This window comes from Maylandia zebra, linkage group LG7 (genome assembly GCF_041146795.1).
Source record: "Maylandia zebra isolate NMK-2024a linkage group LG7, Mzebra_GT3a, whole genome shotgun sequence".
In the NCBI taxonomy this organism is placed as follows: domain Eukaryota; kingdom Metazoa; phylum Chordata; class Actinopteri; order Cichliformes; family Cichlidae; genus Maylandia; species Maylandia zebra.
Genome location: NC_135173.1, coordinates 2,955,599 through 2,969,823, shown reverse-complemented (window position 1 = coordinate 2,969,823; position 14,225 = coordinate 2,955,599). Strand labels below are relative to the sequence as shown.

The 14,225-nt window shown below is 40.7% G+C and overlaps 2 protein-coding genes across 5 annotated transcripts in view; one reads left to right on the top strand and one right to left on the bottom strand.

The window, feature by feature from the left end:
- Positions 1 to 4,282, top strand: part of atp6v1e1a (ATPase H+ transporting V1 subunit E1a) — a 5,431-nt gene extending 1,149 nt beyond the window's left edge. The window contains exons 4-9 of the mRNA XM_004568236.5: positions 330 to 396; positions 722 to 811; positions 908 to 976; positions 1,086 to 1,180; positions 2,440 to 2,527; positions 3,831 to 4,282. Coding sequence (XP_004568293.1) covers positions 330 to 396; positions 722 to 811; positions 908 to 976; positions 1,086 to 1,180; positions 2,440 to 2,527; positions 3,831 to 3,893 — 472 coding nt within the window. The 3' untranslated portion in view covers positions 3,894 to 4,282. The remainder of the gene's footprint in view (positions 1 to 329; positions 397 to 721; positions 812 to 907; positions 977 to 1,085; positions 1,181 to 2,439; positions 2,528 to 3,830) is intronic.
- On the bottom strand, positions 4,283 to 14,225 carry slc25a18 (solute carrier family 25 member 18). Of its 4 annotated transcripts, none has more exons than XM_004568238.5 (10): positions 14,030 to 14,225; positions 12,669 to 13,025; positions 12,321 to 12,443; positions 11,498 to 11,553; positions 11,191 to 11,281; positions 8,335 to 8,450; positions 7,371 to 7,560; positions 6,774 to 6,946; positions 6,320 to 6,395; positions 4,283 to 6,206 (listed from the first exon to the last, which is right to left on the bottom strand). In XM_004568238.5, the coding sequence occupies exons 2-10, from the start codon at positions 12,686 to 12,688 to the stop codon at positions 6,065 to 6,067; spliced, it is 987 nt and encodes a 328-aa protein (XP_004568295.3). In that variant the 5' UTR covers positions 12,689 to 13,025; positions 14,030 to 14,225; the 3' UTR covers positions 4,283 to 6,064. The 4 variants fall into 4 exon arrangements, with proteins under 4 accessions (XP_004568295.3, XP_004568294.3, XP_076741665.1 ...); XM_004568237.5 differs by having other exon boundaries at positions 14,076 to 14,225; XM_076885550.1 differs by having other exon boundaries at positions 12,321 to 12,498; positions 14,076 to 14,224.

Here is a 14,225-nt window from a genome sequence, read left to right as displayed (position 1 = left end):
CTGTTTCTGTAAGATGCTTTTTGTCGCTGTTTATCCCACACTTCAAACACTTACAGATCTGACACTCTGCAATCTCACATCTCATGAGTAAACGCTGTCTTTCTGAGGCAGTGACTGATCTTCTGATAGCTTGTTAGGCATCCATTGAACTAACCAACGAGGAAGCAGCATAAACAGATTTAATCAATTCTGGGCCAACAACTCTGAAGAAGAGAAAATGACAACTCTAAAAAGTTCAAAATAAAATCATATTTGGTTCAGGCAGAAATTTTGCTTGAAGAATATCTCTGATAAAAGGAATTAATCGGTATAATCAACGCCCCCCACAGCCAGAGATCCAACATGATGAACCAAGCCAGGCTGAAGGTGCTGAAGGCCCGAGACGACATGATCACGGTGAGCGATGAATGCTCATTTCTGTGTCCACTGGAAACCTCCTCTATTCAAATTCATCATAACTTTAATGATGAATTTGAATTTGTTTCCATGATTAGCTTTCATTCTTGCACTAAATTGTTGTGCACATATTTACACATGGAAATAATGTGTAAATGTTGTGTCCTCTACTTGACCTTCACTACTCCAGTACAGTGAAAAAGACACGTTCCAGTTAAATATTTGTAAAAACTGCTCAGATGCAAGATAAATATGATTTTGCGTACCATAATTCATGAGTCATATATCAATTTCTAATGTATCCAGTTGCCTGTTTTTGTCGCAGGATCTGTTAAACGAGGCCCGTCGGAGACTTGCAGAGATTGCTAAGGACCCTGCTAAGTACTCCAGTCTGTTGGAGGGCCTAGTGCTTCAGGTATAATCTACCATTGTGATCTATGATTGCAAACCAACTGTTAATATATTATTCAGTTTTCTATATTTAAAAAGTGAGCTTTTTTTAATGTTTCAGGGATTCTACCGACTGCTGGAGCCTAAGGTTACCATTCGCTGCCGACCGCAGGATGTTGAATTTGTTCAGGTGAAGCTGTTCTGACTAGTTATTTAGAAAAGAAGGAACAGGCCATCTGCCTCTTTTGTCGAATGCACAATAAAACATAGAGTTGTTTTCTCTCTTTATTACCAAACAGGCTGCAGTCAATAAGAACATCCCGATCTACAAAGAGGCGGTGAAGAGTAATATAACTGTCAAAATCGACAAGGAACGTTTTCTTCCAGCTCAGATGTAAGATGATTCAGTTCTTCAGAAAGAAGGAGGTCATGTGATTGTTACAGATTATCTATTTTGTATTGTCAAGATTGAGATGCAGGAATTTTTGCATTTTTAATCAAATATGACAAACACACTGTAGTCACTGCTCAGCTTTAGTTTGACTTTGGGGGTTGGAACAACTTTGTCTTTGTGGAGTAGTCTCCACAAGGTGTTGGAACATTCCTCAGACTTTTTGGTCCACGTTGACATGATGTCGTCACATAGTTGTTGCAGATCATATGATGCAAACTTCCCGTTTAACCGTATTTCAGTGGATTATAATCTAGTGACTGTCGGAGCCATTTGAGTACCGTGGACACATTCTTAGAGGATATGAGCTTTGTGACATCGCACAATGTCCTGCTGCGAGCAGCGGTTACTGTGGTCATAAAGGCATGGACATGCTCAGCAAAGATGCTCAGGCGTATACTGTGGCTCATTTATAGAAAATGTCCTCCACACCGTTGCACCACCAGCAGCCTGAAGCACTGATGCGTGGCCATGCTTTCATGTTGTTTTTACCGCACTGTGACCCTATCAAACCAAGCAACATTTCACAAACCTCTGTTATCTAATTTTGTGAGCCCACTCAAATTATAGCCTCAGTCTACTGTTCTTAGCTGACAGGAGGGGCCCTGGTGTGTAGACCATCTGCTTCAAGGTTTGACATGTTGTGTGTTTGGAGGTGCTCTTTTTGTTAACTAGTGGTTATTTGAGTTACTGTTGCCTTCCTATCACCTCAAATCAGTTCTCGTCCTACCTCTGGCATCAGCAACATACTATCACCCAGAGAACTGCTGCTCATTGGATCTATAAACCCTACAGATGGTTATGTGGAAAGATCCACATACTACTCAATTTCTGATCAGTAGATCAGACATTTGTGAAATGCTCAGTCCAGCATGCCTGGCACCACAACCACACCACATTCTGATGCTTGGTTTGAACTTTGAACCTTACACTAGACATCCCAAAAGGTTGATTCTGTTCATCTGGACGTTTTCAGTGGGAGAAACGTTTCGTCACTCATCCAGGTGACTTCTTCAGTCTCAGCTGACTGCAGGTTTCCCCAACCTTATAAACAGGACATTTGCACAATGACTGAAACTCGCACCACTGAATGAGCAATAGGCTGTGATGAACAGAACAGAATCAACCTTTTGGGATTTACTTACCTGGATGATTGAGCATGCATCAAGACTTAAACTAGACATTTCATTTTATCTTAACAGCTGTGGAGGAATCGAGGTGTATAATGAGAATGGGAAGATCAAGGTTTCCAACACGTTGGAGAGCAGGCTAGAACTCATTGCACAACAGGTAAAGTAACTTCGATGATATACCTCACATCCAAATCTTCTGCTGCTCACTGCAGTAGCTGCTGTTTGCCTGTGGAGGGCAGCAGAGCCCAACTTGCTTTCCAGTGGATCTAATTCGCTGAAGGGTGGAGAGCTGACAGAGAAAAATCAATTTAATCATTAAGACTATACTGTCATGCTAACAACGGATTTACTATATTTAAACTTGCTTTGAGTATTCAATGTTGCCATCGTGTCAATAACGCAAAAACTGGTTCATTTTTTTTAGAGTAAAGCTGTGAAATCAAATGTGTAGTAATTACAGTCACTGCTGATTTATGTTCGTAAATTATTCAGCTTTGTTCAGGAGTAAGGTCTTTTGAGTATTTTCTGCAACAATTGTATTATTAATGTATAGGTATTAGAAAAATAATTTTAAGATTCTCTAAAGGCCCAAATGGTCTAGACCAGAAGCATCAAATGTAAGACCCGGAGAGCCGGAATCAGCCCATGGCTTTGGAGTTTTAAAAGCTGACCTCCCCTAACCTTTATTTAGTCCCTAAAATATCTCAATATATGTAGTTAAACTTCTTTAAAATCACAGAAAGGAGAATTTCACTGGTCTGACCCACTTAAGATCAAAGTGGGCTGTGGAATGAGACGTGGGTGGGCTAGAGCAGTCCTTTGTCTTTTCACAGAGATTCAGTACAAATGATCTTACACATCCAGGTGGAAAAAGCTTAAAGATAAACGGGATGTGCACTCGCACTTGTTGGCCTTGATCAGAACAGGAGCCACAGAAATGACATAGTTACATAGAAATTTGGGATGCTGTGTAAAATGTAAGCAATGACAGAGTGCATATTATTCCACTCTGTCATTGGATGTTTTTAGGAAACTACATGGATACTTAGAAATCTGGCATCCTGTGTAAAATATAAACAAAGAGTGCAATGAATGAATGTGCAATGATGTTTTTAAGAAATTACATAGTTATTTAGAAACTTGGGATGCTGTTTAAAATGCAAACAATGACAGAGTGCATTTATTTGCAGGTCATTTAAAGCCTTTTTGGTAGAAGAGCAACATATCAGGGATTGAAATAGGAAAAATTGATTGAATTCAAAATGAGTATATAATGCCAGAAACGAGATTTAACATTTTTAGACAGTGGCAAAAAAATCAAATGACAAACTTTGTGTTCTTACAGCTGGAAAGGAATATCAAATACTGAACTGTAACAATTGTAACAATGTTTGAATGCTGTGGCCAAAAAAACATGGTTGTGATTTATATCCTTACTATCTTGATTCTACTCTTGACAGATGATGCCTGAAGTCAGAATGAATCTGTTTGGTGCCAACCCCAATCGCAAGTTCTTGGATTAACTGTGGACACGAAGAGGGCACAGGTGGAACGTTTATGGTGATGACAGAGCATCACCATAAAACCCAAGAGTCTCCAACCATCTGCCGTTACTGAGATCCAAAGGGAGTGTTTATATAGTTCTAAATACTAATGGACTAAATAACAATTCAGCAAGTGCTCTTACTTTGAAATGTCCTCTATTCATCTTCTCTTAAAAGGACTCAATGTTCTAATGACATTACAGATGTTTGTCTTCAGTCGTTTCAGTTTGAGTAAACTGAGCAAGCTGCATATTTAAACCAAAGATACAGGCGTGTGCGTGCGTGTGCGTGCGTACACAGAGTTGCTTAGCATTGTTCTCAAGGTAATAATATACCAAGGTATCAATTAAAGTGACATGAGAAAGGAACATGTATGAGATATCTTTATTTACAGCTTGTAAACATACACTTTACTCAGGCTATGTTCACTCTACAATGAGGAAAATGTAGGAACCTATATAGAGTATCCACATCAAAATGTGTCTTGCATTAAAAATGTAAAAAACAAAACCTTTTAGTGGCATCCAGTGGGATTCAGTAATGGCAAACTGTTGGCCAGACAAGTTGCCATACTCCCTCCATGGGTCTAACGATTACAGCTGTCTTTTGCTAAAATTGGACTCGAGTACCAAAACAATATTTCAACACAACCAGTTCCACTTATTTAAGACTTAAAGTTTTTATGCTTTCGAAACAACCAGCTGTCATAAGGCCTTAATTGCATTTTCTTTAGTTATTGTGCGTACACTGAAGCGTCTTATGTATAACTAACTAAGCGGTAAAAGGAATCCAAGGCGACAGCAAGGTTTTATTTAAACCGTTGCAAGCTGCGGAGAAGAGGACGTTAAGCCTGTGGAATCGTGGTTTTGCGGTTGCTGTCGAGCAGGAAGTGAGCAGTCTGTTAGTGTATATTGTATGCTAATGCGGCGATTAAAGCATTACCATCAGATTAAGTAATGACCTCAGAGACACTGGCAGGCAGCACCTTTAAGTCCAGTGAAAGATTCCAAGATTACTCGAGTACAAGGGATACTTAACAGTAGGAAGAAGGATATGGAGCCCCGTTTTAAGAGAAAAACATTGATGTCTGAGTGATTGGCAGTTTAGACTCTGACATCATATATCATTAAGACCCTGTTAAGACAGGTGCTGCTTTTCATCAGTCTGACCACATGATGCCTGATTAAGCATCCTAGTGGGTTATTCCTGAAAAGTTGTGGGATTTATTGCATTTTTATATTAATTTCAATAAAGCACAACTGCAAATACATGCTGTCACATTAAGAGTTTGTGAGTTCCTTAGTTCACTGGACAATGCCCTTTAAAACTGTTTTTTTAATTGATTTATTTTGTTTAAATTTTCTCCAATCAATGAAAAATCTCCGTCGCCAAGTGTGTGTGCAAGGGGCCCTGCTTTATGTCAAAACAAATGGTGAGAATATTCAAAAGTGTAATTAGACTTCCTTTAAGATAATACAGAAATTATGTACTCATTTCCCCTTCATCCATTTGTACGTACTGGGATGTACTACAGGATTTCTCTGCCATCTCTGTGAGTATGTGAACCCATGAGAAACATGACTATAAAACCATATGGTAATGCACTCTCTTTAAAAAAAAGAGTGAGGCCAGCGATGTTGTATATTCCATGTCTGTAAAGGGTTTTTAGATGAAGCTTGAAAGGAGACATTCTTAAAAAGTTGATGCACAGGCCAAAGAAACTGTTGGATTGGCTGGCATTTGAGTTAGCAGGCTCAAACAACATGCACCAATTGTCCCAGAAAAGAACAGATCTCTCTCAGGTGAAAGGACTAAGCCCAGGCATATTGGCAGGAACTACCCTGGGATAACCAGGCCAGCTTGGGACACAATCCTCACATTAATCATACACATACAAAGGACCTTGCTTAACCTACAGAATCCTGCTTACGGCAAGTGAAAACCTAGAGAAACATTAGTGTGAACCTGGTAGTCCACATATTAGTAAATGAAGCTTCTTTCATGCATATTCTGACTATTGCTCTTCCTTTGGTTAGTGGATTGTGGCTGTATTTCTCCTCTGTCTCTGTTTTCTCTGCTCACTGAGTAACAAAAGCAGCATATTATCTGCACAGAAACAACATGACTGCTGCCACTGGTACTTAGCATTGCTATCCCAACAACCCTAGTACTGTCTCCCCTACCCCAAGAAAGTAGACACCCTGGGCAATGCCAAAAAGAGGAGCAATGACTAAAGCACGACAGGTCGCACCCTTCAGGAATGCTGATGGACCCTCTCGCCTCATGATGCGCCTGCGAAGGGATCAGAGAGGAAAAGGCAAGAAATACAAGAAAGGCAGTGTTACTGGGCTGGTTACGCTTATAAAAACTCTATTGTGGAAGCAGATGTGGCATTATAAGCTTACGTTGTGCAGTCAAGAATTCCTCTGTATGTATCCTCCCCGGCACCTTTCTGCAAGGTCTGCAGACGGGTCTTTATTACTGTTTGGGTGTTTGGAAGAAACTTAAGTTTAGTAGAAGTATTTAACTAATTAGACTAACATGACATTTTATAGATAGAGTGATAGACATACAGATCTGATGCTGAGTTTACAGCATAGATAATTGGCTAAAATTTGGCATTTATAAGCCGGTGCTGATACCAGAACAAATGAGGCAGCCAAACTCTGAATGTGTTCAAATTAACAAGGTTGTATTTGATTTCTTATAAACTTTATTATGTGAATCTGTTGCACACTTGCATTAACATAAATAATTATAATGTAAGTAAAATAGTCTTGTCTAATAAGATAAATATTATATTGGAGTGAAGTATTGCAACATGAAGAAGGTATATACTCGTATCTGACTCCCACTCACCATCCAGCGGTGTAACTGCCACAGCTGCCACTGAGCCAGCGGAGCAGCCTGCCACAAAGGACTGCCAGAACGGCGCCCGGGCCTGCACATCAGCCTGCCCACTTGCACTTTCCCGGCCCAGGGCATTAAGGTTGGCAAACAGGGGGAAGTAGATCATAGAGAAGGGGACATCCCTGAAAGATAAGAGGATAAGTGGGGAAAAAATATGACTGGGTCACGGGAGACACATGAACCTGTTAAACTGCAGCATAGCAGACAGACATAGCTGCAGGAATCTATTGATTAGTGTTGATTAGCAGAGATGTCACAGACAACAACCGCAGTACGAGTTATGCAAAATCTAAAAACTAAAAGCAGTTCATTTGAACACTTTAAAAGGAAGAGACTGTGTCCTTTAAACATTTGTGTATGGCAGCCTTCAACATGAAGCATAGGGTAATGGATATATATGAAAAAATGCAATAGAAGTCTTTTCCTTATTCAAAGTAATTGAAAAGTTGGAAAATGACTTTTTTGAATTGATATTTAATGTGAACAGAATGTTGTTAAAATGGTCACAGTGACTACTTCATTTACTTATTTATGGGTGTGCGTTACCTCATTAAGGTGGCTCCTACCCCTCTGTAGAGACCAGCTAGGCCACGAGTCTTCAGCAGCTCCATGGTGATGCCTGTGGCTGAGGGTCGTGGTGGTGGGGTTGATTGGGCTTGTGAAGAGGGGGCCACCAGCGATGGGGCTGGCCCAGGAGCAGCAGCCTGTGCTGGAGCTGCCATTGGCCTTTGTGCAGCTAATGGATAAACAGATTTCCCCAGTTAAGAAAACACATGGAGGCTACTGTAATGCTGCAACAGTGATGCTGTAAATGATTTTTGTTAATAAGCACATCTTTGGGTTTGTCATTGAATGCACAATTCATCAATCAACAAACAATATCTGAAATGACATGACATGCTTTACTGTATCCTCATCACATCCTCTTACACTTACCAGACACTTTATTATGTCAATTTCTAATGAGCCAGTCACATAACAGCAGCTCAGTGCATTATGGGATGTAGACATGGTCTGCAGAATGGTCAGGCTGTTTCAAGCAACAGTAACTTAAATCTGCTAGGTACAACCAAGAACACCTGAATCTTAGGCTGCACTACACATAGACTCACCAGAATTGGAGAGCAGAAGATTGGAAAAATGTTGCCTTAGCAACAATTGAGCATATTTTAAGTCCTGCACCCTACCCGAGTATTTCTGCTGAACATGTACATCCCTTTTTGATAACAATATACATATCTTCTGATGGCTTCTTCAAGCAGTACAACACTACATGTGTTCAAATGGCCTCCATAAGTCATCAGCTCTCATTCCAATAGAGCCACTTTAGGATTTAGAGGAATGGGGGGTGTTGCATCATGTATGTGCAGCTAATAAATCTGCAACAACTGCGTGATGCTCTCCATATAGACTTTGTTCCAATGTATAGTCCAGTTGTATTTGGTTATATATAATAATCTCTGAGAAATGTTTCCCGCTAGTTTAATATTAAATCCAGTAAAGACCTCACCGAGCCTTCCTGCATCTTGTAACTGGATCTTTAGCATCTCCATTGGTGTGGTTACCACCACCTGGCAGGTTCCAGCCCCACACCCTGCCAGTACCTCCCCCCATAGCGGCAACTTCCTGCAGACAGAGAATAGTGTCGGTAACAGAAATATGCAGGCGTATGTCCAGTGAGTCTCTGTGGTGTAATAGCGTAAGGGCCGTACTTTAATAAATTTAGCATTTTGATGTGCATTGTTGGTTGTTTTTGTAGTTGCCCTTTATATACAAGCCTGAGTTTGGCCAGATGTTGCCAAAGACTGTGGATATTATGTATCCATACTAGAACATACATACATATACATATGTATATATATATATATATATGTATATGTGTGTGTGTGTGTGTGTGTGTGTGTGTGTGTGTGTGTGTCTACTATTTACTTAGCACTTTTAATTCTTATTTTTATATTTACTTGTCTGACAGAATGTTTTGCACTAACTACCGCAGCAATTTCCTAATGTTGTAAACCTGCTCAACATTTGGCAATAGAACCCTTTCTGATTCTGATTCTGATACACACACACGCATATATATATTTAAATATGTATCCATGCTAGAATGTATCCATGTATCAATGCTAGAATGTACCCATGCTAGAATGTATCCATGCTAGAATGTATCCATGTATCAATGCTAGAATGTATCCATGCTAGAATGTACCCATGCTAGAATGTACCCATGCTAGAATGTATCTATGCTAGAATGTACCCATGCTAGAATGTACCCATGTATCTATGCTAGAATGTACCCATGCTAGAATGTACCCATGCTAGAATGTACCCATGCTAGAATGTATCCATGCTAGAATGTATCCATGTATCCATGCTAGAATGTACCCATGCTAGAATGTACCCATGTATCTATGCTAGAATGTACCCATGCTAGAATGTATCCATGCTAGAATGTATCCATGCTAGAATGTACCCATGCTAGAATGTACCCATGTATCTATGCTAGAATGTACCCATGCTAGAATGTACCCATGCTAGAATGTACCCATGTATCTATGCTAGAATGTACCCATGCTAGAATGTATCCATGCTAGAATGTATCCATGTATCCATGCTAGAATGTACCCATGCTAGAATGTACCCATGCTAGAATGTATCCATGTATCTATGCTAGAATGTACCCATGCTAGAATGTATCCATGCTAGAACGTATCCGTGTATCTATGCTAGAATGTACCCATGCTAGAATGTACCCATGCTAGAATGTACCCATGCTAGAATGTACCCATGCTAGAATGTATCCATGTATCTATGCTAGAATGTACCCATGCTAGAATGTATCCATGCTAGAATGTATCCATGTATCCATGCTAGAATGTACCCATGCTAGAATGTACCCATGCTAGAATGTACCCATGCTAGAATGTACCCATGCTAGAATGTATCCATGCTAGAATGTATCCATGCTAGAATGTATCCATGTATCCATGCTAGAATGTACCCATGCTAGAATGTATCCATGTATCTATGCTAGAATGTACCCATGCTAGAATGTACCCATGCTAGAATGTACCCATGCTAGAATGTACCCATGTATCTATGCTAGAATGTACCCATGCTAGAATGTACCCATGCTAGAATGTACCCATGCTAGAATGTATCCATGCTAGAATGTATCCATGTATCCATGCTAGAATGTACCCATGCTAGAATGTACCCATGTATCTATGCTAGAATGTACCCATGCTAGAATGTACCCATGCTAGAATGTATCCATGCTAGAATGTACCCATGCTAGAATGTACCCATGTATCTATGCTAGAATGTACCCATGCTAGAATGTACCCATGCTAGAATGTACCCATGCTAGAATGTATCCATGTATCTATGCTAGAATGTACCCATGCTAGAATGTATCCATGCTAGAATGTATCCATGTATCCATGCTAGAATGTACCCATGCTAGAATGTACCCATGCTAGAATGTATCCATGTATCTATGCTAGAATGTACCCATGCTAGAATGTATCCATGCTAGAACGTATCCGTGTATCTATGCTAGAATGTACCCATGCTAGAATGTACCCATGCTAGAATGTATCCATGCTAGAATGTACCCATGCTAGAATGTACCCATGCTAGAATGTATCCATGTATCTATGCTAGAATGTACCCATGCTAGAATGTATCCATGCTAGAATGTATCCATGTATCCATGCTAGAATGTACCCATGCTAGAATGTATCCATGCTAGAATGTACCCATGCTAGAATGTACCCATGCTAGAATGTATCCATGTATCTATGCTAGAATGTACCCATGCTAGAATGTATCCATGCTAGAATGTATCCATGTATCCATGCTAGAATGTACCCATGCTAGAATGTATCCATGCTAGAATGTACCCATGCTAGAATGTACCCATGCTAGAATGTATCCATGTATCTATGCTAGAATGTACCCATGCTAGAATGTATCCATGCTAGAATGTATCCATGTATCCATGCTAGAATGTACCCATGCTAGAATGTATCCATGTATCTATGCTAGAATGTACCCATGCTAGAATGTATCCATGCTAGAATGTATCCATGTATCCATGCTAGAATGTACCCATGCTAGAATGTATCCATGTATCTATGCTAGAATGTACCCATGCTAGAATGTATCCATGCTAGAACGTATCCGTGTATCAATGCTAGAATGTAACAGAGGCAACAGACTATTTCATGTTGAAGAAAATCCTACTTTATTACATGGTGCACAAATTAAATGGTCAATATACAATAGTATAAGACACTGAAAGCCGTACTTATGCTTTAGCTTTACATCACATAACTTCAGTGAGCAACAAAAGCTACATTACCCATCCTTAGAGAGCTTCTGTCTGAAGACATCATTGGCAGCCAGTTTGATGGCTTTTTCAGGTGTAACTAGAGTGAGGTTTACCGCTGCACCTGGAGGTAAACAAACTGACTATTAACAGCAATGCTTAAGGTACAAAAATAGAACAAAACTAAAAAACAGCTTATGGCTTTCCAACTGGGGTAGTAGGTAATCGCTATAATGATAAAACGATTTAGAGCATGCAGGAGAAACAATGGCGTAGGTGGTGAGATTTCTTTTACAGTTACAGTGTTGTTTATCACAGTACTTAGAAATGCAAAGAATACCTCTGTAGCATCCAAAATAGCCTTCTGAGCGCACCGTCTTGGCCAAACAGTCAAGCCTTTAAAGACAACAAAGAAGAAGTGAAAATCACTCTTAATTAAATAGCCATAGCAGTATCCAGATCTTTCACAATGGACTCTACAGTCATACATGTTGCCTTTGTCCTATAACCCAGCCCTCTACTCTGGCTTTACAACAAATACGGCTACAGAAAGTGATTATATTCAGATTCTCTGTTTTATTTCCAAATGCCAACTTTGTAACTGTCCCTTTAAAGGAATATTTCAAGCTATTTTTACATGTCTGACTCACTCTGGAAAATCACAAGCCACTAAACACAGGAAAGGCACGCCCCACCAGCCAGCAGTATTGATGCCCACCAGATGTGTGCAGCTAACTGTTTAGGGTCAATGTGTTTTTTAAGGACACCAAACTCCCTTTTCATCTTGATCTCTTGATCTACTAAATAGATGTTTAGAGTCCATCAGTGTGCACGACCATGACCCCAATGAGCTCTGTTCAAACTCATCAAAACATAGACGCAAATATGGAGAGAGCACATTTTACTCTACTGCTCCACCCGTTGAGATTCTGTGGAGAAATATGTCAGACATGGTTGCGTGCAGTTCGAATTACATCAGGAGGAAAATATTTAACTTTGATTCTGATTTCCACAAAATACAATTATCTGTAAGCAGCTCGTATGTTTTTTTCTTAATTAGTACCAATAACTAAAATAATTTAAAGCATAAAACAAAAAAACTTTATATCTGACAGATCAATCAGATTAGCATATTAACCCCCGGCTGAGGAAACCCCACTCACATTCCTTTGTAGACTTGGATACCCTGCTGGTTCTGTAGGCGGGTCTTGGCCAGATCTATAGGAAATACACATGTCACACCAACCAGGCCTGCCACGCCTCCATTAATCAGCTTAGCAGGGAGACTGCGAAGGGATCAACATAGACACAGAACAATTTACACACAGCCACAAAAACAAGCTGTGCGAACGACAAATCAGAGTCACAAAGTAGACACACAGAGGGAGGGGAGGGGATTCCCAACCAGTCCACACACAAAGAGAGCATAAAAGATAAATATTACCACAGCTGTTGCTTCCATTTGGTGAAAACCTCTTTATTAGACCAAACAAACAGGATTCATTACTTACCTAACTTTCTTCTCTCCCATCCTGCTTGTGTTTGGGCTCCACGCCTAACCTGCCTCTCTTCTTATCCCACCTCTTCGTCGTCTTCCTTTCCCCCCTGCTTTTCCACACTTCGGTCCACAGCCCAGAGTTGTCGTTGTAGTTCAACCCTCACCTGTCCTTTCACGCCACAAATGCACCCCGCAGTGTCCTTTGAAGTGGTAGAAATGGACCGTTTTCTTCTTCCTCTCCCTGGTATGTCAGGGATGGACGCCCTCCTTTCCTGTTGTGGTCAGACCCACCAGAGTTTAATCTGTGTCTTCTGGCCAGTTGTTGTGCTGTGTTGTACTTCACACAAAAACCCGGCCGTTCTTCCACTGTCTGGACAGACAAATGCAGATTCATGTAGAGTAAGACCAATATCTTCCTTCCAGATATCAAAGCCCTCCTGATGAAACTTTTTCTTTGGTGTTTTATCCTAATAGGAGGGCATGGTTACAATGAGGGATTGACACACCTCACATTGAATGTCAGGCTGCATAAAATCCAGTCAGTCATAAAGTTGAATCGTATCATATTCTGGGACTACCACACTAAGACAGAACATCTTGAGTCTCTCTAATCTGCCAGCTAAAAGGGATAAAGAGTATTTGTTTCCGGCCAGGAGGGCAGAGCTGAAAATGGGAGTATTCTCTGTATTACTTTTGCAGTTCACCAGCTACAAAAGGCTGAAGAGGAGATTTGAGTGGTTTGGAAAAATATCTCACAGGCTTCCCCCCCCCCCCCCCCCTTTCTTTTAGTTCAGTGGTTTGTAGTCTAGCTTCAGTGGTGTATATTACAGATAGTACAAATGCTGCTGAAACCTTACCTGGGGACCCAGTTCTTGTCTTCCTTTACAGTGTTCTCAGTTTTAGGCGTCCTTTTTCTGTCTTTTCCACTCCCTGCATACCCCAATTCCTCATCTCCCTAATTAATCTCTCTCATAATCTCTCCGCCTCCACTCCATCTCTATTTTTACCACTGTAAACCTCAACTATATCCTTCATTGTCGCGTTGTCGAAGATTTAAAAAACCTTGAGATACAACATTTTGTATCTTTTGATGTCACCTCAGCAATTTCATCCCAAAGTGTTTCTTTCTGTCTCTGAACACTGTCTTTTTCCGTTGCCGGCGCATAGCTACATTCTACACATGCCTTTCACTGAGCCTCTTTCTGTGAAACTTTCTTTTAGATCCATTCACGAACAGTAGTGACCCTGCCAAAACACAGAGAAGGGTGCCTCAACCCCAGCCAACCTCCAACTTCCCCCAGAAACTGCACTAGAGCACCCAGCTCACATAGTTCAGAAGCACAAGCCCCACAAGACAGCTTCCAAGAAACTCACTTTTCTTCCATCACAGAGACGCAGCAGTAAGAAACGCTGGTCCTACCTCTGGTGCAGCATCCCACAAGCAGGATCAGGCTGTCCGCTTTCCTTTCACTTCAACAATGCATCCAGGAATGGTAGTCAAGCGAGAGCGATCTGAGAGAGCCAGCCGCCACTCAGGGGCCGTTGCACAAACACGAGTATTGTCCTGCTG

Coding starts and splice junctions, on each gene's coding strand:
- slc25a18 (XM_004568238.5), bottom strand. CDS start 12,688: ATGGGAGAGAAGAAAGTTAG. Junction 11,554..12,320: donor ATCCAAGTCTACAAAGGAAT/GTGAGTGGGGTT, acceptor TTGTCTTTAAAG/GCTTGACTGTTTGGCCAAGA. Junction 7,561..8,334: donor ACAAGATGCAGGAAGGCTCG/GTGAGGTCTTTA, acceptor TTTATCCATTAG/CTGCACAAAGGCCAATGGCA.